At 43.0% G+C, this 24,663-nt stretch overlaps 1 protein-coding gene and 1 long non-coding RNA gene across 6 annotated transcripts in view; one reads left to right on the forward strand and one right to left on the reverse strand.

Moving 5' to 3' along the window:
* Positions 1-886: 886 nt before the first annotated feature.
* Positions 887-22,030, reverse strand: LOC110307712 (uncharacterized). Of its 4 annotated transcripts, XR_015047655.1 has the most exons (7): positions 21,925-22,030; positions 21,456-21,639; positions 19,536-19,648; positions 7,508-7,663; positions 6,648-6,783; positions 3,081-3,178; positions 887-2,414 (listed from the first exon to the last, which is right to left on the reverse strand). It is a non-coding gene; the product is annotated as an uncharacterized LOC110307712 (long non-coding RNA). The 4 variants fall into 4 exon arrangements; XR_015047658.1 differs by lacking the exon at positions 6,648-6,783 and having other exon boundaries at positions 19,536-19,640; XR_015047653.1 differs by lacking the exon at positions 6,648-6,783 and having other exon boundaries at positions 21,925-22,029.
* Acmsd (aminocarboxymuconate semialdehyde decarboxylase) overlaps positions 18,458-24,663 on the forward strand; it is a 58,335-nt gene continuing 52,129 nt past the window's right edge. Inside the window, exon 1 of one of the 2 annotated variants that reach the window (XM_085840729.1) lies at positions 18,458-18,631. In XM_085840729.1, coding sequence (XP_085696855.1) covers positions 18,575-18,631 — 57 coding nt within the window. In that variant the 5' untranslated portion in view covers positions 18,458-18,574. The remainder of the gene's footprint in view (positions 18,632-24,663) is intronic. The other variant, XM_021179815.3, reaches the window with a different exon arrangement.

Consider the following 24,663-nt stretch of genomic DNA (forward strand, 5'->3'; position numbering starts at 1 on the left):
CTCGATAGGGCTGGCTTGGTAGATAGATACTATATGAATTTGGTTTTGTCCTGGAGTTACAAGGATGAAAATGGAGAGGAACCTGAGGAAAAGAAGGTCCAGTGACAGGCCCAAAGTGGGATCCAGCTCAAGGGGAGGTCCCAAGGCCTGACACTATTACTGAGGCTATGGAATACTCATGAAAAAGGATCTATCATGACTGCCCTCCGAAAGACCCAGCAAGCAGCTGAAAGAGTCAGATGCAGTTATTTGCACCCAATCAATGGACAGAAGCAGCCGACCCCTGTTGTTGAATTAGGGAAGGCTGAAAGAAGCTGAAGAGCAGAGTGATTCTGTAGAAGGACTAGCAGTCTTAATTAATCTGGACTCCTGAGGTCTTTCAAACACTGGACCACCAAGCAGACAGCATACACCAGCTGATATGAGGCCCCTAACACACATACAGTAGAGGACTTCCAGGTCTGTGTTCATTCAGAAATGATGCACCTAACCCTCAAGAGACTGGAGGTTCCAGGGAGTTTAGAGGTCAGGTGGGTGGGGATGGGGTATCCACATGGAGATGGGGTGCGGTGGGGAGGAGGTGTGGGATGTGGAGAAGTCAGAGGGTGGATATGGAGGGGCAGGGAATGGAATATGAAGTGTAAAAATGAATTACAAATAAAATTAAATTTTTTTTAAAAAGGAGCAAACTAAAAAAGGAAAAATACAATTTGTGTGGTTCAAGGATTAAAGGGGTACCAAGAAGTGTAATGGAGCTAAATCCTGTGTTCAAGGAGATAAACAGATTAAAGATATTAGATGGAATTAAGGATGCGGTAACCTCAGAGCAAGATCCCACCCAGCTAAGTTTCCATCTTACGCAAAAGAATTGAAGAAAAGCTTAGGGTCAGATGTGGTGATACAAATCTTTAATGACTTTCTGGCACTCAGAAGACAGAGGCATTCAGATCTCTGAATTCAAGGCCAGACAGATCTACAGAGCAAGTTCCAGGACAGCCAAGCTCAGGTAGTGAAGGATATGATCAAAAACAGAAAGCTGGCGATATGTAATTAAACAAGGGGGCCATGTTCCATCCCCAGCAAGCAGCAGAACTTGGCAGCTTAGGGCACAGCATTCTGGCCTTAGAGTCAAGAAGAGAAAAAAGCCAACAACAGAATAACTGGGAGGAGTCATGATGGCGATCCAATATTGATGGTGTCACAGAAGCCCAAGATCTTGAACCAAACCAATGGCTCACTGCAATGAACATGTTCAGGTAAGGATGTGTAGACAGAGGGATGTATTATGGGACACACTGTGACATATGACAGCTTCCACAATGAGAGGTTTTCTATGCTTTGAGGATTTCTTTTGTTGGTTGTTGTTGTTGTTTCTGTGTTTTTATTTGGGGGTAGGTTGCAAGGGCATACAGAGATGGGGAGATGAGCAGGAGTGGGTACATGAGGTGAAACTTACAAAGAATCAATAAAAAGGTTTTGAAAATAGAAAAGATTATGGAATCTCTCTCTTTGACTAAGGAAATCCAGTGAGGATAGGCGTGTAGTGGGGTGTCCCTGCATGGATACACAGAGTCCATTGTGTGAGGCTGTAAAGTTGAAGCCTGGATTTCAATATGTTAGAGATGCCAGAGCTATGGGATACCTTTCAAGGAAAGCTACTAACTGGGGGTGGAACCAGCCCAGGTGAAAGAAGTATGTTGCAGTCAACTAAAATGGAGGGAATTGGAGATATGAAGTATGCTTTGACATCAGACATGGAGATGCAGAGTTTGGAGTTTTCCCAGCTGGTTTTCAGTCTTGCTTTGGTCCAGTATCTCTTCACTATGCTCCCTTCCCTAAGTTTTGGAACAGTAATGTATATCCTATGCCATTACATGTTGGAAGTATGTGATCTGATTTTTATTTTGATTTTATAGGGGATTACAGTTAAAAGATTGCATGAATCTCAGAAGATACTTTGAACTTAGGACTTTTATACATTATTGAGACTCTTTTGGACTGTGGGGACTTTTGAAGTTGGACTGAATGCATTTCTGCATTATCCTATGAGGGCCAGGGAGTGGAAGGTGATGGTGTGAATAGGAATGGCCCCGATAGACTCATGTGTTTGAATGCTTGGCCTATAGGGAATGGTACTCTTAGGAGGTGTGGCCTTGTTGGAGCAGGTGTGGCCTTATTGGAGGAAGCATGCCCCTGTGGGAGGCAGGTGTTAAGGTAATGATGCTGCATTGAATGGCACAGTCTCCTGCTGCTGCTGGGGATGGAGAGCTCTCAGCTCCTTCTCCAGCACCATGTCTGCACCACATCGCACTTCACACCAAGATAACAAAAGACAAAACCACTGAAACAGCCCCCATGAAATGTCCTTTATAAGATTTGCCGTGGTCATGGTGTCTCTTCACAGCAGTAAAACCCTAAGACAAAGGAGAACAAAGTTATGTCATTTACAGGAAAATAGATGCAATGAGAGATAATCTTATTAAGGGAACCAGTCTCAGAAAGACAAATGTCATGCATTTTCTCTCATTATGGTTCCTAGGTTTCAAAGTGCCATAAAATCATGAATGTATCTGAAAGCAGAAGGGAACAAAGATCACTAATGGTGAGGGGGACAGGAGAAGCTGGAGAGTGGGGGAAGGGAGGGAATGTGTCCAATACAGACCTGTATGAAAACAATAAGGTTTAAATATTTGCTTATTTTGTTTATATGGATATCCTGCCTGGCTTGTATGTCTGTGTACCACATGTATACCTGGTGCCTACAAAGGCCAGAAGAGGGTATCAGATCTCCTGAAACTAGAGTGAGCCACCATGTGGGTGCTTGTCCCCAAACTCCAGGTTTCTGGAAGAGTAGCCAGTGCTCTTAACCAGAGTCAATCCCTGAAAATGTCTTAAAGGTTATTTCATTATATTTTATATGTATGGGTGTTTTGCTTGCCTGAATGTCTGGGCACCATTTGCATGCCTGGTGACCAAGGAAGTCAAAAGAAGGTATCAATCTTAGGATTTGATTGCTGTGGAGAGACACCATAACTATAGCAACTCCTGTAAAGGAAAATATTTAATTAGGGCTGACTTACAGTTCAGAGATTTAGTCCATCATTATGATGGTGGGAAGCATGGCAGCATGCAGGCAGACATGGTGCTGGAGAAGGAGCCAAGAGTTCTCCATCTGGATCTGCAGGCAGCAGGAAATGAGCACTTGAGACCTTAAAGCTTACCCCCTTGTGATGTACATCCTCCAACAAGGCCACACCTACTCCATCAAGGCCACACCTCCTAATAGTGACTCTCCCTATGAGCCTATGGGGGACATTTTTATTCAAACCACCACAGCATCTGTTGGCCTGGAACTGAAGTCAAAATAGTTGTGAGGCATCATATAGATGCTATGATTGAACCCTGGTCCTCTGAAAGAGCAGTAACTACTCTTAACCACTGTGCCATCTCTCCAGCTGTGGTGGTTTGAATGTGTTTGGCCCATGGGAAGTGGCACCATGAGGAGGTATAGCCTAGTTAGAGGAAGTAGGCAGGCTTTGAGGTTTCCTAGTGCTCAGGTTCTACCCCGTATGGAAGAGAGCTTCCTCCTGGCTCCCTGCAGAAGACAGCCTCCTCCTGGCTGCCTTTGGATCAAGATGTAGAACTCTTGGCTCTTTCTCAAGCACCATGTCTGCCTGCACGCTGCCATGCTTCTTCCATGATGATAATGGACTGAAACTCTGAAACTGTAAGCCAGCTCGAATTAAATGTTTGCCTTTATACAAGTTGTCTTGGTCATGGTGTCTCTTCACAGCAATAACATCCAAACTAAGACACCAGCCCCAATGAAAACACTTTCAATATAGCATAAAAATTGTTTGAGGAAAATTAGTCCATAGACATTCTGAATCCAAACATAACATGCCAGAGAGTTCTGGTCTCTGGTCTATGAGCTGTGTGCCTCTCCTCTTCTTACTGACTTCTGGGTTCTCTCTAAAACAGAATGGACTCCAAAACCCACAGCTCACAGCCCACAGTTATAGAACAACAAATGGCCACTGTCTGGGATTATGAATCTGCATGTGTAGAATACTCTGTTATTAAGATAATGGACCAGTACCCCCAATGCCACTCAGGGACACTGGAAAATTGGGGGTCAAGTTCTATGGTTCCTGAAGAATGACACCATAAGGTTGACCTGTGGCCTCCACGTGTACATGCATGCACATGTATCTACCTACTCACATGCACATAAAGATGCTAATATACAATTCACATACAGAATATAGGATACCAAAAAGGATGACTCTACTGGAGTTCGGATAAGCTCCACTCTTCTATCTTTAAAACTCCCCATCCTCGTTCCTATTTCAGCTTTTCCTCTGCCAACCTCCACCTACACAGAACATTTCTGAAGGTCCTCCATCTTTCTTCACCTTGGTGACCATCACAACCACTCAGAGACTGTAAGAAGATCCCAGTGGCTGGAGAGTGGGCTTAGCCGTGTGAGCACATGTTATTCTTCCAGAGGACCTGTGTCTGGTGCCCAGCACCCATGCTCACATACTGATGGCTCCAGCTTCTATGCTCTCTTTTGACCTCTGAGGACACCACCACTAAGATGAAAGCCCAGCACTAAAAACAATGAAATGCTTTAATATAACTATGCTCTGTGCAAAATGTGCAAACATTGTCCTTCTTTAAATTTGGCTAGCCATTGCATTTTTTTGCCCCCGCCATGTGTGTGTGTTTGTGTGTGTGTGTGTGTGTGTATGTTGGGGATGTTCTAGTTTCCTTTTGTTGCTGTAAGAAAACATTCTATCCAAAAGCAACTTAATGGAAGAAAAGTGATTTATTTGACTTACACTTCTAGGTCACATTCCTTAATGAAAGGAGCCAGAAACAGTGAAGGAATGCTGCTTTGATGGCTCATTCTTAGCTAGCCTTCTTTCCTAATATTTTGTTTTATTTTATTTACTTTATTATGGGGAGGGGCAGGGGTGTTTTCCCTGCAAGTATGTCTGTGTACCACTTGCATACATCGTGTCAGTGGAGGCCAAAAGAGCTTGTGAGAACTGCTGTATGGGTGCTTGTAATCAAACCTGGATCCTCTGAAAGAGAAATCAATGCTCTTAACCACTAAGCCATCTCTCCAGCCCTTAGCTAACTCTCTTAGACATCCTAGGACTGCCTGCATAGAAATGATGCTTCCCACAGTGACTGAGTCCTCCTGCATCGATTAATAATGAAGATACTCTCCTGTCTTAGGGTTTTACTGCTTTGAACAGACACCATGACCAAGTCAACTCTTATAAGGACAACATTTAATTGGGTCTGGCTTAAAGGTTCGGAAGTTCAGTCCATTATCATCAAGGCAGGAACATGGCAGCATCTAGGCAGGCATGGTGCAAGAGGAACTGAGAGGTCTACATCTTCATCTGAAGATTGCTAGCAGAATACTCACTTCCAGACAGCTAGGACTAGGATATTAAAGCCCACACCCACAGTGACACGCCTACTCCAACAAGGCCACACCTAATAGTGTCACTCCCTGGACCAAGCATATACAAACCATCATACTCTCCCATAGACATGCTCCAGGCCAATCTGATGTAGGCAATACCTCAATCAGGGATCACTTCTCTATGACTCTAGAGTATGTCAACTTGACACAAATATAACTGATAGGAATTGGGGGGGGGGAGCATCTATATAATGCTTTTAGATTCCACTGGGTGATTGACATTTGGGATTTCATGGAGAGAAATTGTAATTTTCCTAACCTATCCTTAACCCTATAGGAAAAGAATTGATTTTCATCCTCAGAGTTCTCAGTATAGAATTCTTCCTTTCCACCCTAGGTTGTGGATTCCACGTGTATTTGTTTCTGCCTCTCCAACTTATCACGTTGCAAAGCGGTGCCATGATTGACAGCTCAGCACTGATATCCTGAATGCCTGGCACACTACATTGAAATCCTGAGTGCCTGGCACACTATCTCTAGCTCTGTAAAATGTCTACTGTTCATTTCTGAATTAGTCATCTGCTCCAAAAATAGTGAATGAAGAGACTTCAGCAGAGGAGCTGATTCCTCATCCAAAGTCATAGTTGGGGGTGGCGGGGAAGATGAATAAAATTGAAATGTGCTAGCTTTGGAGCCCGCACTCATGTATTTGATTTAAAGTGAAATGAACATGTTTCCTCAGCCCTAATAAGGTGTGGTTCTCACACCCAAATGCCGTACGTACATGTGTGTGTTCGTGCATGTGTTTATGTACATAGGTACAGATGAAAGTATAATGTAAAAACAAAATTCTAGGCCTTTAGGCCCAGGCTTGGGAATGTGACCTCTGTGACTCATTGCTCCAAGGTATGCTAATCATAAAACAGATAGCGACATTCCTCCACCCACCCGCTTCCTGGGTTCAATGGGTGTTCATTCAAAGAAAGTCACCCTGACCATTGCCAGAACCCGCTATGCAAATGTGCTATTGTTAGGGGCTCTTAGAAAAGGTCTTGAGAGATAACCTGCACAATTACCAGGTATTCCTTGTGACTCTTGTGACTTTGCACTTCCTTAGGACTCTTAACTGGTATCTTTGGTATTTTCCAACAACGCCCTCCCCACTTCCTTGAGTTGTGGTTTCTTCCTTTAAATACCCCCTTACCCAGCTACTTGGCGCGCCATGGTCCTCTACCCCTGCATGGTGTATGACAGTGGACCGGAGAGCGCTCTTGAATAAAAATCCTCTTGCAGTTTGCAGCAAGACCATTTCTTGTGAGTGATTTGGGGTGTCGCCTCTCCTGAGTCAGAACATGGGGGAGTCCTCATGTTGTGGGTCTTTCACAGAGACCAAAAAACAATGTGTCCTCTCAGGCATTGAATGCCATGAAATCATCAAGGAGGCTAAACTTCCTCTGGCCAACTGGCTACAGGTATGTACTTGTCTCTCCCTCCTCAGTGCTGGGATTACAAGTATGTACCAGCTGTTTTCACTTGAGTGCTAGATATCAAATCCAGGTCCTCACGCTGACAGGGCAATCGCTTTACGAAGGGAGCCATCTCTCCAGCCTGAGTGCATTCTCTCCTTACTTCACAGATCTGGCAAAGCTAATGAAATATGATGAGAACCCGGACAGTCTCTGTAGTTTAGGAAATAACTGGAAGAGGGTGCACAGGGCTGTGCAGATACTGATTCAGTTGCTGAGGCAAACAGGTAAGCTGCATCATGTATGGGTGTGAGGGTCGAATGGGAACTGTGACTGAGCAGCTGAGCAGTGTCACCTCTGTGTTTCATGGTCAAGCAGAACAGTGACGATGGTGACCCCTGGGAACACTAACAATGGGAGACAGTGGAAGTCCTTTATCAACATAATTTTGTAGACAATTCAACTGCTTGAAATACTGTCCCATGTTCACAAGCAGGCTGGAAAGATAGCCCAGTTAGTACAGTGCTTGATGCACAGGCGTGAAATCTGGGTTTGGATCCCCTGCATCATATAAAACTCCGGGTGCTATGACACACACCTGTAATCCAGCCAGGGAAGTGGAGACGGGAAGATCCTTTGGGTTCACTAACCAACCAGCCTTGTCAGATCTGTGGCTTTAGTGAGCGACTCTTGCAAAAAAAAAAAAAAGATGATGTAAAGGAAGATGCTCTATGCCTCTGGCTTCCATGTGCACCTGCACACAAGAGGAAAAGAAGAGTTTTAAAAAGCAAAGTCCAACCGCGCTGGAGTGCTGACGCTGCTATTTGTCACCCAGCCATGTGAAGGCTGGCTTTTGTCGTTATGGTAAACTTTAACTTCCGTCTCAGAGAATGACCTCACTTCCTACTTCACAAAGATCAAAGGTAGCAACGATGATTGGTTGCCTTGCCTTGCAGGGTAGAGGGTCCTTTCTTTTGAAAGCTAACCCTCCACCTGCACACTAGTGTTCCCTACTCCCTTCCTCTCAACCTATCATCTTGTGCCCGTATATGTATATGTTCATGTGAGCACATGGACATGTGTAGACATATGTGTGCAACCAAAGATTAATCTCAGGAGGGTTTTTGTTGTTGTTATTGTTGTTTGTTTGTTTGTTTGTTTGTTACTGGTAATATCTGCCTTGAGTTCTCATACAGGGTGTCTCACTGAACCAGGAGCTCACACATAGGTTAGATTGAGATCAGACCCAAGGGATCCATCTGCTTCCATCTTCCCAGCACTGGAATTACAACTGCTTGCTATTATATGCCCAGGTTTTTGCATGGGTGCTGAAGGATCTAACTTGGATCCCCATGCTTAAGTAGTAACTATTTTACCCAGTGAGCTAATATTTTACCCGTTCACTCAATGCCTCCTCAGGCATCTCACATCCCTTGACTCCATGCCTTACTTACAGTAAGATGATCAACCCCCAATCTCCTCCAAGTCTCCAGAAAACTATGCTGCTGGCTAGTTTTCTGTCATCTTAACACAAGCTAGAGACATTTAGAAAACAGAAACCTCAATTGAGAAAATGCTGCCACCAGACTGATCTGTGGGCAAGCCTATGGGACATCTTCTTAATTAATGATTGATGTAGGTGGGTTCATCTACAGGAAGGTGGTTGGTGTCACCCCTGGTAAGGTGGTCATGAGTTATATAAGAAAGCAGGCTTACTCAACCAAAGCAATATTCCTTCATTGCTTCTGCTTCAGTTCTTGCTTTGAGTTCCATCTTTGAGGGTTCCTGCTCTGACTTCTTTTGATAAGGGACTGTGAAGTGGAAGTATAAGCCAAATAAGCCCTTTTCTTCCCAAGTTGTTTTTGATCATGGTGTTTTATCATAGCAATTAAAAGAAAGGAAAAAAAAACCTAACTGTTGGAGACTGATTCTAATGCTTTGATTCAATCAAAAATCTTCATGTCCAAACACAAAAGGTTACTGTCCCCACTTGGGTTTTGATCTACCAATAAAGATGCCAGCAGCCAATAGCTAGCAAAGGGAGATGGGGTGGGACCCTTAGATTGTTTGGGCTAGGACAAGGGGGCCAGAGAGGGAGGAGATGAAAGATCACCATTGTACAGTGGGAAATGGAAGAGATTTAGAGCTGCAGAGGGAAGATCATTTGAAATGTAGGAGGAAATAAAGTGGCCCCAGGAAGGGCTGCCCAGTATTTTGGACAGTAAAGACCAGTGGGCCTCACAGAAGGTAACAGGGCAGTGAAGTTAAAGATAGATTTAGAAGGTGTTGAGCCAGAAGTAACAGAGGGAAAAGTGTGCTAGCCACAGGAGGATTAGAACTGCCCAGCCGCTGGGCATGGTGATGCACGCCTTTGATCCCAGCACTCGGGAGGCAGAGGCAGGCGGATTTCTGAGTTCAAGGCCAGCCTGGTCTACAAAGTGAGTTCCAGGACAGCCAGGGATACACAGAGAAACCCTGTCTCAAAAAAAAAAAAAAAAAAAGAACTGCCCAGCCTTTGAGTGCCTAAGGCATTTCAAAAAATAAGCTAACTGAGTGTTTTTCATTCATGGATTCAAAGAGTTCCTGGGTGGGTGGCTGAAAGCAAGCAACCTGCTGGGAGCACAAAGCAAAAACTCCTGTTATACCTAATTAAGACAATGACCCTTGACATTCCTAAAGGAGCTTGCAAATTTTTCAGGAGTGTCATATGCAGATGGATGCAAAATGCAATTTTTTTCTACTTTCCTATAAATCTGCACAATTGCTAATACATTTTTTTTAACCATCAAATTGTGGAAACTTACCTCAGTTATTTCAAGGTCTCTTTTATCTGGGCATTTTAACTAAACACGAGCAAGCTTATATAACAACAATAAAGAGAACAACAACAAACTTCATGTACATTACTTTCCACTAGCCAGTAGATTTATGTGCCTTCCATATCTTAGCTAATTGAACCCTTACAACAGCCCAAGGTAGAATCTACCATTGTTGTCCTATTTTACATATTAAGAGGGAGATAGATACATAGGTAGGTAGATAGATTAGATTAGATAGACAGATGGAAAGATAGATGATAGATAGATAGAAAGATTAATTGATTGGTTGACATATAATAGATAGTGTTTTTGCCCAGGGATCAAAGTCTATAAGTCAATGGTATAGTTCATGTTTTGATCTTTTTACCCTTCCTGTGTGAAAGCTAACCATGAAGGAAAACTTGACAGGAGAAGAATTATGTCTCTGAAGAAGTTTCTCCATTAGGTTAATTGAGGTAAGAAGACCAACCCTAAACATGGGCATCATCATCTGTCTTAGTTAGGATTTCTATTGCTGCAAAGAAACACCGTGGCCACAGCAACTCTTATAAAGAAAACCATTTCACTTGGGCTGACTTACAGTTCAGAGGTTTAGTCCATTATCATCATAGCAGTATTCAGGCAGGCATGGTGCTAGAGGAGCTGAGTGTTCTACATCTTGATCTGCAGGCAGCAGGAAAAGGCTGAACCACACTAGGCCTAGCTTGAGCATCTGAAACCTCAAAGCCTGCCCCAGTAACCCCATTCTCCAACAAGGCACCTACTCCAACAAAGCCACACCTCCTAATAGTGCCACTCCCTATACCAATGAGGACATTTAATTTAACCACCACACCATTCTATGGGCTGGAGTCCAGGACTGAAGAAGAAAATGAGCTGAGCATCAACATTCATCTTTCTTTTTGCTTCCTGACCATAGATGTGATGTGACCAGGTGCCTTACACTCCAGCTCCCATGACTGTACCCTCAAACTGTTGAGCAAAATCCCTTAAGTTACTTTTGTCAAATATTTTACCATAGGACAAGTTACTAATGCAGTAGGCACAGGAATTACAGGAAGCAGTAGTATTTAGTGTGGACAGTCACTGATGTTGAGTAGATCCATGCTTCTCCATCAGTCACCAACACATGCAGAGCCAGAGGCTCACCCTCATCCCCTGCCCTTTTCCCCCAGGCCTCCTGATATCTGCTTTGCTTCCGTCCTCCTTTTGTGATCACTATATACCTCTCTCACCACATATCTGTTGAGCTGTGGCCACTCTACTCACACACACAAAGCCTTGTAGGTCCAGGTACAAGCTCCATCCTGCCTTCTTGCTCCTTCCTCCACTGTGCGTGAGGATAAAGCTGTTTTCATTCCAGGATCTAGGGACACTCCTCCTACCCCAACTTAGACTCACAGTGTCCACAAGCTCTGTTCCTTCTTTGAGCTTCTTCCCTTGTCTGGGAGATCTTTATTTAGTCAGGCACAGTAGACATTTAGTCTCCACCCTAGTTCTTCCCAAGTCTGTGGCTTAAAGTCTTTCCATCCACTACTGAGGCCAAGGCTTTTAAAATTCAAGTCCAATAGCTAGTTTCTGTTTTAACTTTTGAACATTTAATTGCCTAAATATAAACAGAGCTAGAGAGAGTGCTAGAAATGGAAATTGTGTCTGTTACTGGGATAAAATACCTTGAAAGAAGACAAACAATGTGCTGGGGACAGCATGCTATATGACAGGGACTGCCCACAGCATGTCTAGATGGAGATGTCTCAGAAACCCTCAGACAGCTCTTTAAAAAAGCTGTTCCCAAAATACCCACGGAAGGAGTCACAGAGACAAAGTTCAGAGCAGAGACTGAAGGAAGGACCATCCAGAGACTTCCCCACCTGGGGATCCATTCCATAAACAACCAGCAAACCCAGACACTATTGCAGATGCCAACAAGAGCTTGCTGACAGGAGTCTGATATAGCTGTCTTCTGAGAGACTCTGCCAGTGCCTAACAAATACAGAAGTGGATGCTCACAGCCATCCACTGGAGAGAGCACAGGGTCCCCAATGAAGGACCTAGAGAAAGTACCCAAGGAGCTGAAGGGGTTTGCACCAATCAAAGAAAGCACATGGTGGGACTCATGGCTCTGGCTGCATATGTAGCAGAGGGTGGCCTAGCTGGTCATCAATGGGAGGAGAGGGCCTTGGTCCTGTGAAGGTTCTATGCCCCAGTATAGGGGAATGCCAGGGCCAGGAAGCAGGAGTGCGTGGGTTGGTGAGTAGGGGGAGGGGGGAAGGATAGGGGATTTTCTGAGGGGAAACTAGGAAAGGGGATAACATTTGAAATGTAAGTGAAGAAAATATCTAATAAAAAAAAAAAGTTGTTCCCATTGCCCCTAACCTTAACTCTGGACAACGGCTTTATAGATTCCATTTGTGCATGACTGCTTTTCAGTTGGCCTTGGTATGCATAATTATTCTATTATATCTGACTTTCCTACTTCCTTCTCCTGCTGTGATGAATTCTGTGAAGCTAGATGTTCCTTGATGTAATGACTCTTAAACAATTAAAACTGAGGCATAAGGGCACAGCACAGTCCTAATGGTACAGGTGCATGCTGTGCCCTCTCATCTTGGAAATGATGTAATAACTGAACAATGGTAGTTCCCAATTAATGTTTGACTTGCAAAGAAAGTTTGAAGAAATCATGTTTAGAAATATTAGGAAATGAAACAAAGCTCTGTACTGCTAGAGTCATATAGGATCCATTACCAGAAAGTGAAGGAATTTATTGGAATTATGAAAAAGCATTAGTATGAGAGTCATAATCAGGGAATAAAGGAAAAATGCAATAAGGGAACACAAACACAGGATAATTTAATTCAGAAAGGAAAAAAACTATTTGAAGTTATGAAATGAGCTTTGCACAACATTTGAGAATAGTTTCTGGTCTCCTTTGGATATGTATAGATAAGAAAGCATAGATTGAATAAAAGTATATATTAGTAAAACTAAGCCAAAACACTGGGACTCTCTCTCTTAAGGAGAGTCATTGTGTGCAACGTGCAGAAGTCGAGAGCTAGCAGAACTGCTGAGTTAAGGGTTAACTTGACTCTCTCTAGCCACTGCCTGGCAGCTTTGCCCATGTCATTTATCATTAGAGCATCCCAGGAAAATGCGTGTAGCTGACCGAGGAGTTTTGAGCTCTGAAGAACAAGTCAAAAGTTAAAGTTTAAGGGCTGGTGAGATGGCTCAGTGGGTAAGAGCACCCGACTGCTCTTCCGAGTTCAAATCCTAGCAACCACATGGTGGCTCACAACCATCTGTAATGAGATCTGACTCCCTCTTCTGGAGTGTCTGAAGACAGCTACAGTATACTCACATATAATAAGTAAATACATCTTTTTTTAAAAAATTAAAGTCTAAATAATGATAGGTTTGCAATATTTTGGCCACAGGCCTGGGAAACATTGGGGAATAATTATAATTCTTGATTCTTTGTGGCATGTGGTTATTCTTTTGAATTTGATTTGGCAATGATTATACGATGTCTTTTTTTTTTTTTTTTTTTTTTTTTTTTTTTTTTTTTTTTTTGGTTTTTTCGAGACAGGGTTTCTCTGTGTATCCCTGGCTGTCCTGGAATGCACTTTGTAGACCAGGCTGGCCTTGAACTCAGAAATCTGCCTGCCTCTGCCTCCCGAGTGCTGGATTCAAAGGCGTGCGCCACCACGCCCAGCTTTTATTTTTTATTTTTATTTTTATTTTTTTCTACCTGCTTTTGGAGTAACGATAAAAGACTGGGGCAAGAAAAAAGGCAAGTGAAGAAGAAACTTGTCAGACTGATTTTTCAGAGGAGACTGGAACCCAGATAAAGATGTGACAGTGATAGGTGAGACCACACCTCTGTTGACTAGGACTTCTTCATTACATCATGTTTCCCTCTATTTAAATCTAAACCCCTGTTAGGAACCCAAACATGAACTCAAAGGGCCAGAGGACCTCTCTGCTCCTCTTCACATTGTGACCACACTGAGTAAAACTCCTCTCTGCTTTCCATAATTACTTGCCTCTTTATCTGGGCTGAGCCCAGCTTGTTACAGAGCTATCAGGGCCCAATCTCAGACTAGAAACAACTTGTCTACTTGCTAAGGAGGAAGAGGTCAACAGTCTCTGGATGCCTAATCCCAGGGATTCAGGGGTAGACAAAAGCAGCAGAAAAGAGTTTGGATATCTTTGAAGATAAACACGAACTTACTCACACTTCTGTCATGGTCCTTTCTAGTCATTCCCCTAATTGAGTGTGAGGTAGGCAGGGTGGGGGTGTTCTATGGGTGGTTCATTTCATCACCAGGATGCAGGAGTGATAGTACGTTGTACACAGCACAGGACCTATTATTATAGGAAGTACATCACCTTATCTCATTCAACCTTATATCCTCAGCACATAGGAGCTCTCCATACATGTTTGTTAAATGCACACATAAATAAGTGAATGGTCAGAAGAGAAAATGTTTATGCCAAATAGCCAGTCATGGTTGGAATTAAAAAGATGACAAAGAATAGCCTTTGTTGCAGACATAATACCCAAGGAAGCAATAAATACAAAGGGAAGGGAACTGGAATTACATTCAAGGAGGCACAAAAATGTGACCTGTGGCTGGGGCACTGGGCACAGCAGGCAGCATATAGGGATAAGAAGGGTAGAGACTTAATAGCGGTGCTGTGTTGCTCATGGGTTTCAGTGGACACTAGGGGCCCTGGGTTTCTCATGGACCTAGCAGTGAGAAACCATAAGCAGTGTTATGCCAAAAGGCAGGTGATTGTAAGAGATCATGATGGGTCCAGACAGTCTTGGGGACAAACCACAGGGATCAACGACTGGAGCCAGTGACCATTAGTGGCAATTAAAGAATTGTGAGGAGACAAGGGACTGAATGTGAGAATGGACAAAAGGAAACATGGTGGTAAGATGCAGTGGGTCAGAATAACATGAATGGGGGAGAGAGGGAGAGTCTGGAATGTGTGCAGAGGCCATGAATTCCATCCAAACCATATAAACTGGGCATGGTACTGCAGGCCATTGATCCCAACACTCAGAAAGAGGAAAGAGGGGGACCAGGAGTTCAAGGTCATACTCCAGCATTCAAGGACAGCCTAGGATACACCAGACCCTGTAGAAAAGAAAGAGAATGAGAGAAAGCGGGGGGGGGGGGGGGGAAAGGGTGTATATAAATGGATTTTAATAATCTTTATTAATTATTAATATGACCCAAGCAGTCCCCCAGTATCTGAGGCAGAGTCCTATGGATTTATTAATCTTGCACAATTACTGGGAGCATTAACCCTAATCTATCTTTCTATGTGCTAGAGTGTTAATTCCCCAGCTGTGCTCCACAAACACTTGCTGTTTAAGTCTCACCCAGGTTGCTTCTGTTCCAGCAGTCTGTCCTGGGGAGGGGTGGGAGGCATTTCACTTGGGCACGTTTTCCCAGTCCATCAAGTTTAATGTAGACCTCCTGTTCTCTCCCTCTTCCTCCTCCACTCCCCTTCACCCTCCTTCTCATGGTCCCTACCTGTGACCCCCCCACCAGCCTGTTAACCGAAACTCCACCGACCAATATTCTCCCCAGTAATTGGCTGTAGCCACCTTTATTTAACCAATAGTTATAAATTGGGGAGCAAAGTTTACATAGTATCACTTGTATGTGAGGATCTGCTGGTGGATGCAAACAGATCTTGGGTGCCAGTGTTTAGCATTTGAATACACAGTAGAGCAGACAAACCCCCAACAAAGGTGTGATGGTATTTGCCTATAATGTCAACACTAGGCATGACAGCAAGAGGATCAAGAATTCAAGGTAATCCTACCTAGGACTTTGAGGACAGCCCAAGTAATATGAAAATTTGTCTACGGAAAGAAGAAAAGGTAAGAGAACTGAAAGTATCCCTCATTTCCTCTCAGACTGAACACCAATCACCGGTATGTTCTTTTATAATTTATCCAGAATCTAGGTGAATTACAGCCAGAAGGCTTTCTGACTACTTAGTTTCTGTATTGAAGAGATGGAACAGAAGGGAACATCCCTAAAGCAGATGCAAGGTTTTGTCAGAGCCCCAAGGGTCCCTTGAATGTTTTCCTTTCCAGGATGAGAAAAGGTACATACAGAATAAAGCAGTAAGGGCTGGTTCACTCCAGGATCCTCTTAGTGGCATGACTGTAAACCCCACTTTATGCTCCAGTGGACACTCTCCTGAACCACACCACCGACTCTCAACTGGAATGATGGTTGTTTCCTGTCCCTAATGCACAAGCTGTATACAATGACCTGTTATTACAGAAGTGCATCATCATCTCATTCAACCTTGTAGCCTCAGCACAGAGTAGCTCTCCATACATGTTTGTTAAATGCGTGCATAAGTGAGTGAATGAGTGGATAGATGAATGAATGAATGAGTGAATGAATGAAATGAAAAGTCAGTGTGGACAAAACATAACTTGAATGGTGAATGCCTTCTACAAGATGAAACTTCTTCCAACATTTTCAACAGAGCTCTTAGTAAGTGCTTGCTAAATATGCATGTATGAATAAACGAAAAGATATGTGGTTGGTGAATAAAAAAGCCAAAGGTGAAGAACAAAATGTAGCCGGAACAGAGAAAAGATAACACAAATGAAGATGAAACTTCCCTGGTCTGGAGAGATGGCTTAGCGATTAGGAACACTAGCTGCTCTTCCAGAGGACCCGGGTTCAATTCCCAGTATGCACACTGTAGCTCACAAGCATCTGTAACTCTAGTTCCAGGGGATCCAATGCCCCATAACCATCCATAACTCAAGTTTCAATGCCCCTTTCTTATCTCTGGGGACACCAGACAAGCATGTAGTACATAGACATACACGTAGGCAGAACACTTATGCATTTAAAATAATTTAGAAAGACAAGAAAAGAGAAACTTCCCCTACCATGTTTTCAACATGTTAAATTTTCATGAGCAAGCCAATTTTTAAATATGATTTATCCCAGCATGGTGATACATGCCTTTAATTCCAGCACTTGAGAGGCAAAGGCAAGTGGGTCTCTGTGAGTTCAAGGTCAACCTAGTCTACAAAATGAGTTCCAGAACAGCCAGAGCTTTTTACACAGAAAAAGCTTGTCTCAAATAAATAAATAAATAAATAAATAAATAAATAAATAAATAAATAACCTGGAAATCGTTAACTGGATCAGAAAACAAACCCAAAAGGCAGTAAAGTGAGTTACTTTTGGGGTAAGACCAAATATAAGAAGATATGAATTGGAGATAAATCATTTTTCTTTAAAACTCCCCCTGAATTATTTTATGTCTAAATACACACTAGTTGTTTTTTTAATAGAATCCATCTTAATAGATTTTAAATGTCAAAACACAAAATTAGTGAATATTTTTCCCTGAAGTCAGGGTCCCATGTACAGGCCAGCCTTGAACTTGCTATGAACCCAAAAGTGACCTTGAACTTCTGATCTGCCTGCCGTTGTTTCCAAGGCACCATAATTATTAGTGTGCACTGCCACACCCACTCCAGTGGAGACTGTGTGGCATGCCCAAAAGCTTGAATGCAGTCCTGAGGCATGCAGAGAAACCCTGTCTTGAAAAACAAAAACAAAAAAAAAAAGTTTCACAGAAACTTAGTCTCCTGGAGCCTTGGCATCCTCACAGCACAAATGCTCCAAATTTGTCCCTGCGATAGTGTGGAGGGTCTTGCATGCTTTCTTACAGTATTTTACTGGATAGGAGCTAGAAATCTCAAGTCAAGCTTAGCAAAGTAAATTTAGAATCCTCATTACAGTCAGGTATGGCAGACTACATTACATATTAGAAGAAAGTTGGTGAGTTCTTCTGACAAATGGGGATTCCCTACAGACTCTTTAAAAAGCAGCCCAGTTACTACCATATGCAAGAGTTTACAATGGCCTAGGGAGAAGAAGGGTTGTAGTTTAAGGAGGAACTACAGTATTGCATTATTATTGAAAAGGTCAGCAAGAGCAGAACCCCCCAGGCGCAAACTTTCACAAGGCTCAGAAGAATAGCATAAATTGTGACTAGGGTGTAAAATCCTCAACTAGCTCCTGTCAATAGCTGACTTTAGATAGGGCTGATCTTATCTCAATTATAAACACTGCCTGGTTCCTGCCAGTCTTTATGTATGCATTTCTCTGTTTTGTGTCAGATAACTTCAATGTGCCTTGGCTGATGTGTCACCTAACATCTTTGTTTCCTTCTATAAGTCTGATGCTCACTTTGAGAAATTACATTCAGATACAGCACTATCTCTGGTGTTTGTGTCTGTTTGTCACCCCGCTGACTCCTTGTCCACCTGAATACCAAAATCCTGATTCCCCGGGAGCTGAGGGACCGACTGGACAGGCAGTGCACCATGTCTGGTTAACGTGGTGCTGTGAATAGATCTCAGGACTTCATTCACATTAGTCAAGCCTTCTGCCAACAGAGCTACCTCCCCATCTCCAAATTAGTCAAGTTTTGAGCTACTATTGAATCAAGGCAGCATTCTGTACTTTTGACCTCTGAAGTTGGGTACATTCTTGTTTTCTGGTTGAGTTTTTTTTTTTTTTTTTTTTGTCTTTTTAAAAATATTGTACTGAGTCCTAGTTACCAAAGAATGCTGGCCCAAAGCCAAGTGGACAAACAGAATCTTGAACTTTAATAGGGCAGTTGGCATGAACCAACTGGGCTGGCCAGGCCTCCTGACGGGTACCTGAAGGTAGACATAAAGGGGCAGAAGAGTCAATGAACTCTGATTTTCACGCTGATCTCTCCATAAAAGAATTTCCCTTTTTGTATGTACACGTGTCTCCTCTGGTCCTGTGGAGATGAAAATTGACATCCACACTCATATTCTACCAAAGGAATGGCCCGATCTAGAAAAGGTAATGGTAACTAATGTGCTGGATTCTTTCTGGACCACACCTCTGCTCATAGATTTCTCTCTTTGTTGGAGACAGAATGGGATGGAATCCTTCTTCATTCTAGGGGGAGGGGGTGACTCTTAAGTTACTTGGTAGCTCTGATTTCCTACTATTTAAAGATGACTTTTACGCTCATCTCAACAGAACAATGGGTCAAAGAAATAAGGGCCTTCTCGGAGGTCTTCTTTTCCCCTCAAACAACACAGCCTTTCAAATTCCCGGATGATTTAAGTCAAGCAGCTTTGCTGACTTTTAAATAGTGTGCTCAGCTGCTGGAAGGACACCTGCCAACTACAGGATCAAAAGCCATGGTTGCAACTAAAAGACCATTAAAAAAATAGAATGTGGTCTTTTTTCCAGAAGGTTTAAAATAGGTTCTAGAAGCACCAGGAGATAGCTTTGTGAAATGTCTTTTCAGTCTATTTCAGGACTCTGTCTGAAACCTTTCCTGTCTGATCTTTAAGCTGTGAACCCTTGTTAGGGAAACCTGGGAAGCAGGTATCTTAGAAATCCCTAGATTTCTAAGTGACATGAAATATTTGTACAATGGATGTCTATAAGAGTGCTCTCTGTAAAAAGAAATGAGGTGGGATGGACCTGTGGGCATAGCTCATGATAATGTTTGCCTGTTATGCGGGAAGCCCTGGATTCCATCTGAAGCACTGAGAGGTGGGGAAAGTATTTTTCTGTGTTTTGCAAAGGATGGAAACTTCCCTTAAAGACTTATTGCTCTCTGTGTGTGTGTGTGTGTGTGTGTGTGTGTGTGTGTGTGTGTGTGTGTGTGTGTGTGTATGTGTGTGTGTGTGTGTAGAGGGAAAGAGAAAAAGAGAAAGATTTGTAAACCAAGAGCATACTGTGTACTCACAGAGACCAGAGACACTGGGTGCCCTTGAACTGCAGTTTCAGGATGCTGGGAACTCAGGTCCTCTGGAAGAGCAGCACACACGCTATTCTCTCTTCAGTCCACCTCCTAAAAAACTTTGAAAGTTGGTGTCAGTAGGCGGAGGAAGACAATAACAGTGCACCCAGACTGGAAGGGAAGGGAGGGAAAGAGGCAGGGAGGGAGGGAGGAAGGGAGTGAATGAGAAAGAGAAAGAGGGAGAAGTACTGAAAAAGGAAGGAGGAACATAGAGAAAACTTGTAACTACCTAGAAGTTAATTTAGATCAACATCTGGTTTTGCCCAGACTGTCATATTCTGGACTACTTTCACATTACTAGTAATTTACTTAAGGTGGGGGAAAAAATGAATGAACTCAAACACGAATGAAAAAGTGGTTTGTTGTGCAAGCAGATTTTCTTTTCACTGATAAATCTTGTATGAAAATGCTGATAACCTCAGGCTTAGGGTATACCTTAGGTGATGGGCACTTGCCTGCATGCACCAGGCCCTGGGTTCAGTCTCCAGGACTGCATAAAGGGTCCATGGCTACTGTCCCAGCACACAGGAAGTGGAGGTAAGAGGATCGGATGTTTAAGGTCATCCATCATGCTAGAGTTTATGGCTTATATGAGACCCTGTCTCAAAGAAAAAAAAAAAGAAACACATTTGATCTCAAGCCCTTCTTGGTCCGTTGGTAAGTGAGCAGGGAGGTAGAAGTAACAGATTGAAGTGTGGTCATAGAGCTGGGCTGTCTCTGAAAGCCTGCCCTATCACAGCCAATGGAAAAAGAGACTCTGGGGGCCTGTCTGCTTGGGAACTTCTTGTCCTGGTCACACCTTATAAAAGGGTAAACAACACTTCATGATGCTCTTGATTTTATGAGAGGCCTGTGGAAGCCACAGGCAGAGTCCTTCTACTTACAATGCTGTTTTCAACAGCTTAGGAGGAGCCCTCTGATAAACACTACTTTGAATAAATTAAGTATAAATCACACTGCACTCCCTAACCTGACAGTTTTAGGAAAACATACAGACATACACACACACAAATTCATGACAGCCCCCAGGTCTAGTGGAAGTAAGGAGTATTAAACTCCAAAGTCACAGGTTTTCATTTTGTTTGAACCTCTGAAAGCAAACAAACAAAAGGCCATGCAAAATGCCCAGGGCTCCCATGGTGGCCTTTGTCCTGAAGTTTCTCAAGTGTTTCCCAGTCAGGACTCCTTTCTACCAAGACATTTTTATGCCACCCAAGTTATAAATAGACATGTAACTTAAACATCTAAGCAATTCTTTAATCTATTAAGGATAAAAATCCAATTTTCATACTACTGAGATGAACATGTTTGTGTTTACAATAAAGAATTAAATCTTGGTTGAACATTTGACACTGCAGGACATAGAACACCATCAATGCTTTTCAGAATTGATTTTGTTCATATAACTATCAGTGCTGAGAATGCTAGAACACATAAATATGTAGTATAGAATAGCAGAAGTATTTTTAGGGCCACTCCACAAAGAATTGAGAATTCTGTCTTAATCCCAAGGCAAAAATTCTTTCAGTTGTTTTATAAAACTCAAGTCAGCAAATAAAACAGCAATTTTCTGTTTGTTTTTTCATTTTTTTAAAGACAGGGGTCTCATATAGCCCAGGCTGGGCTCTCTAGGTCACCAAGGATGACCTTGAACTCTTGACCTCCCTGCTGTTACCTCTTGACTGCTGAGATTTGAGACGTAAGCCACCATGCGAGTTTATATGGTGCTGAGATCAAACTCAGGACTTTGTAAATGCAAGGCAGGCACTCTGCAAGCTGAGCTACAGTCGCAGCCCTGGGATAGCAATACTTAAAACAAACATTCTAACACAGTACAATCTAAAGATATACTAACAGCGTACTTACAGGCTGAAGGGTGATGACCAGAAAATATTGAAAGTCTTTGTTTTTCCATAATGAATCCATTACGTTTCTCTAAGAGCCAGAAACTATATGTACAGCAGCCACTGCAATGTATAGCACACAACAGTCTTGATTCTCATCGGAGGTGTTTCAGGAGGCGTTCCTTTACGTTGCACGGTGTGACAGCCTGCACAGTGCAAAGTGCACAGGTTGTGTGTTCAGAGCCAAGTCTTTGGAGAAGTTGCACAATGTGACATGGGCACTGCCTGCCAGAACCACCTTGGATTCATTTCATATCAGATGCTGAATTAATTTTTGATCACTGCATGTTCTGCTGTTACCAAATTTTCTTACAACACCCATTAAGTAACCACCACATGAGATCATGACCCACAGTTTAAGGGTGGAGAGACTTCTAGATGACTCTCCCCACCTTTACTTTCCTTGAGAGAGTGGTCAGCATAACACCCACCTAGAGAATGTCATACCAAGAGGGTTCCATGCTCCATGGTCTCTGCTTCTCTGTCTAGATGAGAATCTTGAAAGGGCTTAGAAAGTTCTGTGGTCTAAATGTTATGTCCTCTCAAAATTCATATTGAAACCCAAGAATGCACAGGCGGGGCTTCAGGAACCAATTAGAGCAAGAGGAGCTGGGCTGTTTTTATAAAACAGGCCAAAGGAAACTCTGGACGGTTTTCTTAGTGTAAGGCTCTGCAGGAACCAGAGCAGTCTCTTGCCAGAGTGTGGATCAGCTAGCTCCTTCCTCTTGGATGCCCCAGCAGAAATAAAAGTCTGTGTTTATAAACCTCCAGTATTGTACCAGAGTAGCCCAATGGGACTAAGACATAATAAATCAGAGAGGAATTTTCAGTCCCATCACATACAGGCATACTACAGAAAGAATCCAACATTTCATCCAATCTTTGCCTCCTCTCTCTGTCTCTCTGTCTCTCTGTCTCTGTCTCTCTGTCTCTCTGTCTCTCTCTGTGTCTGTCTCTCTTAGTCTCTGTCTCTGTGTCTGTGTCTCTCTCTCTCTCTCTCTCTCTCTCTCTCTCTCTCTCTCTCTCTCTCTCTCTCTCTCTCCTCTTTCTCTCACCCACCAGCCCCCTTTCTCTCTCCATCATTCCCCCGCCACACTGCCCTGAGACAGGGTCTCATTATCTAATTGAGGTAATCTAGGTTGACCCCAACTTCTGATTCTCCTGCCCCAGCTTTCCTGAGTGCTCATTGCAGATGTGCATGGCCACCCCAGCCTACTGCTTCATTCTTACTGTGTGACTTAAAGTTAAAACCAACCTCTGCGGCTCCCTTCCAAGAGTTTAAGCAGATGTCTCTGAGGGAGCACACTCTCTGACATCCTTGGGAAGAATGTTCATCTTCCCATTAGGTCCCAATAAGATTCCCCTTTCTGAGCATAGAAGGCCATTTCCAGCTCAGTCCTAAAATGAAGACCCTCCCCGTCTCCATGTTGAACACCCAGAGGAGCCTAGAACAAAGCCTTCTTTTTGCAGGGAGGAGAAAGCTTTCCATAATAGACCACCCCATTCTCAGTTCCCTTCCCTTGCTTCCTATCCCACAAGCCTTTCTCCAGCTGAAGCCAAGAACTAACTGGGCAATCTATAGCTGGCAGTTTCCAAGTGCCCCACCTGCTGGACCCTAAGTCATTATTTAAACTGCCTGGGAAAACCGAGAGATAAAAAAATTGGGGGATACAGAGATGTGCATCCTGGAAACTTCCTAAGCATGCATCTTCGTGGCTTTTTATACCATCTCTCCCTCCTCAAGTCAATTCCAAGGAGAGAAGTTAGTTCCAGTAACCAGGCTTCTTACCTCGAAGCCTCCCATGCTGCAAGCATACAGAGGACGCTTCATAAGAATAAGAGCAACAGTAATAGTCCTAATACTGTGTACCTCTAGAGATTAAAACAAAAAATAGAGCTGAGGAGGTGCCTCAGTCGAGGACCTGTGTTCAATCCAGAGCCTGTGTAAAAAGCCAGGTGTGGGGACTTGTATTTGTCACTGAAGATAGAGACAGACTCATCTCTGGGGTTTGTTGGCCAGTCCTTTAGACTAGTTGATGAACCCCAGACTGATGGGAGATTCTGCCTCAAAAAGCAAAGTGGATGGAACCTGAAGAGAAACAATACTCTCCATATGCACCTATCCATTCACACATGTATACTCACACATGAGCACACACAAACACCGAAAAGTAGACAGATGGGTATAAAATGTCACAACATATGCAGTTGATGTCTACAATATTAACCAAGTTTGACAGGTGAGGTACTTGATATTCAGAAATGAACCCAGAGCTTTGGGTCCCCACCCCCAGAGCAGTCTCGCCCCACCCAATGGAGAAAACTGGCCCAAGACATATCACTACTTTCTCTGTCCCAGTGTCCTCCCAGACACCAAGCTCCTTCCACCTTCTCTCACTCATATAAACCCACAGAGGGAACTTCATCATAGGATCACAACCCACAGGCCAAGCAATCAGATCTTTAACATAGTAGAAGTTTCCCTGGGAGTCATGGTGGTTAGCCAGTGTTGAAATAAATGCCAATGGCCATGATTCCCTGAAAGATGGGAGTGAGTTAAAGAGAGATGTGTTTACGTGATGTGGTCTTTCTCTATATTCTGTTATTTCTAGCTTATATTAAGTCTATATTATCAGAGTAGAATGAGTTGGATTTGATGTGTGTGTGTGTGTGTGTGTAGTTTGGTTTTTGTTTTGTTTTGTTTTGTTTTGTTTTGTTTTGTTTTGTTTTGTTTTGAGACAGCATCTCATCTGTCCTAGACTGGCCTTGAACTTGCTATGTAGCCGAGGATAACTTCTAATTCTCCTACCTCCACAGTTCTGAAACCATTGATGTATATATACCACTATGCCTGGTTTATACAATGCTAGAGAAAGAACCCAGGTCTTTGTGAATGCTAGGCAAGCACTCTACCTACCGAGCCATATCTGCTCCCTAGCATTGGCTAGAGCAGAATGTCTTTATTTCTTCAAATTGTTTCTTGTTGGGGAAAATATTTTAAAATACCTGTCTCTGATCTTTTCTCACAGTTTCTTCAAACCTTCCAACAGGATAATGAAAAGAATAAGTCATTGCTATTTAGTTTGGAGAATCTTAAGTGTTTGGAGAAGAACTAACATCTCCTTTCAAATCTGTTTTTTCTTCTTAAATATTAATAGACACACCCCCAC

This window comes from Mus caroli, unplaced genomic scaffold, assembly GCF_978045245.1.
Source record: "Mus caroli unplaced genomic scaffold, Mus_caroli_1 scaffold_1, whole genome shotgun sequence".
Lineage (NCBI taxonomy): Eukaryota > Metazoa > Chordata > Mammalia > Rodentia > Muridae > Mus > Mus caroli.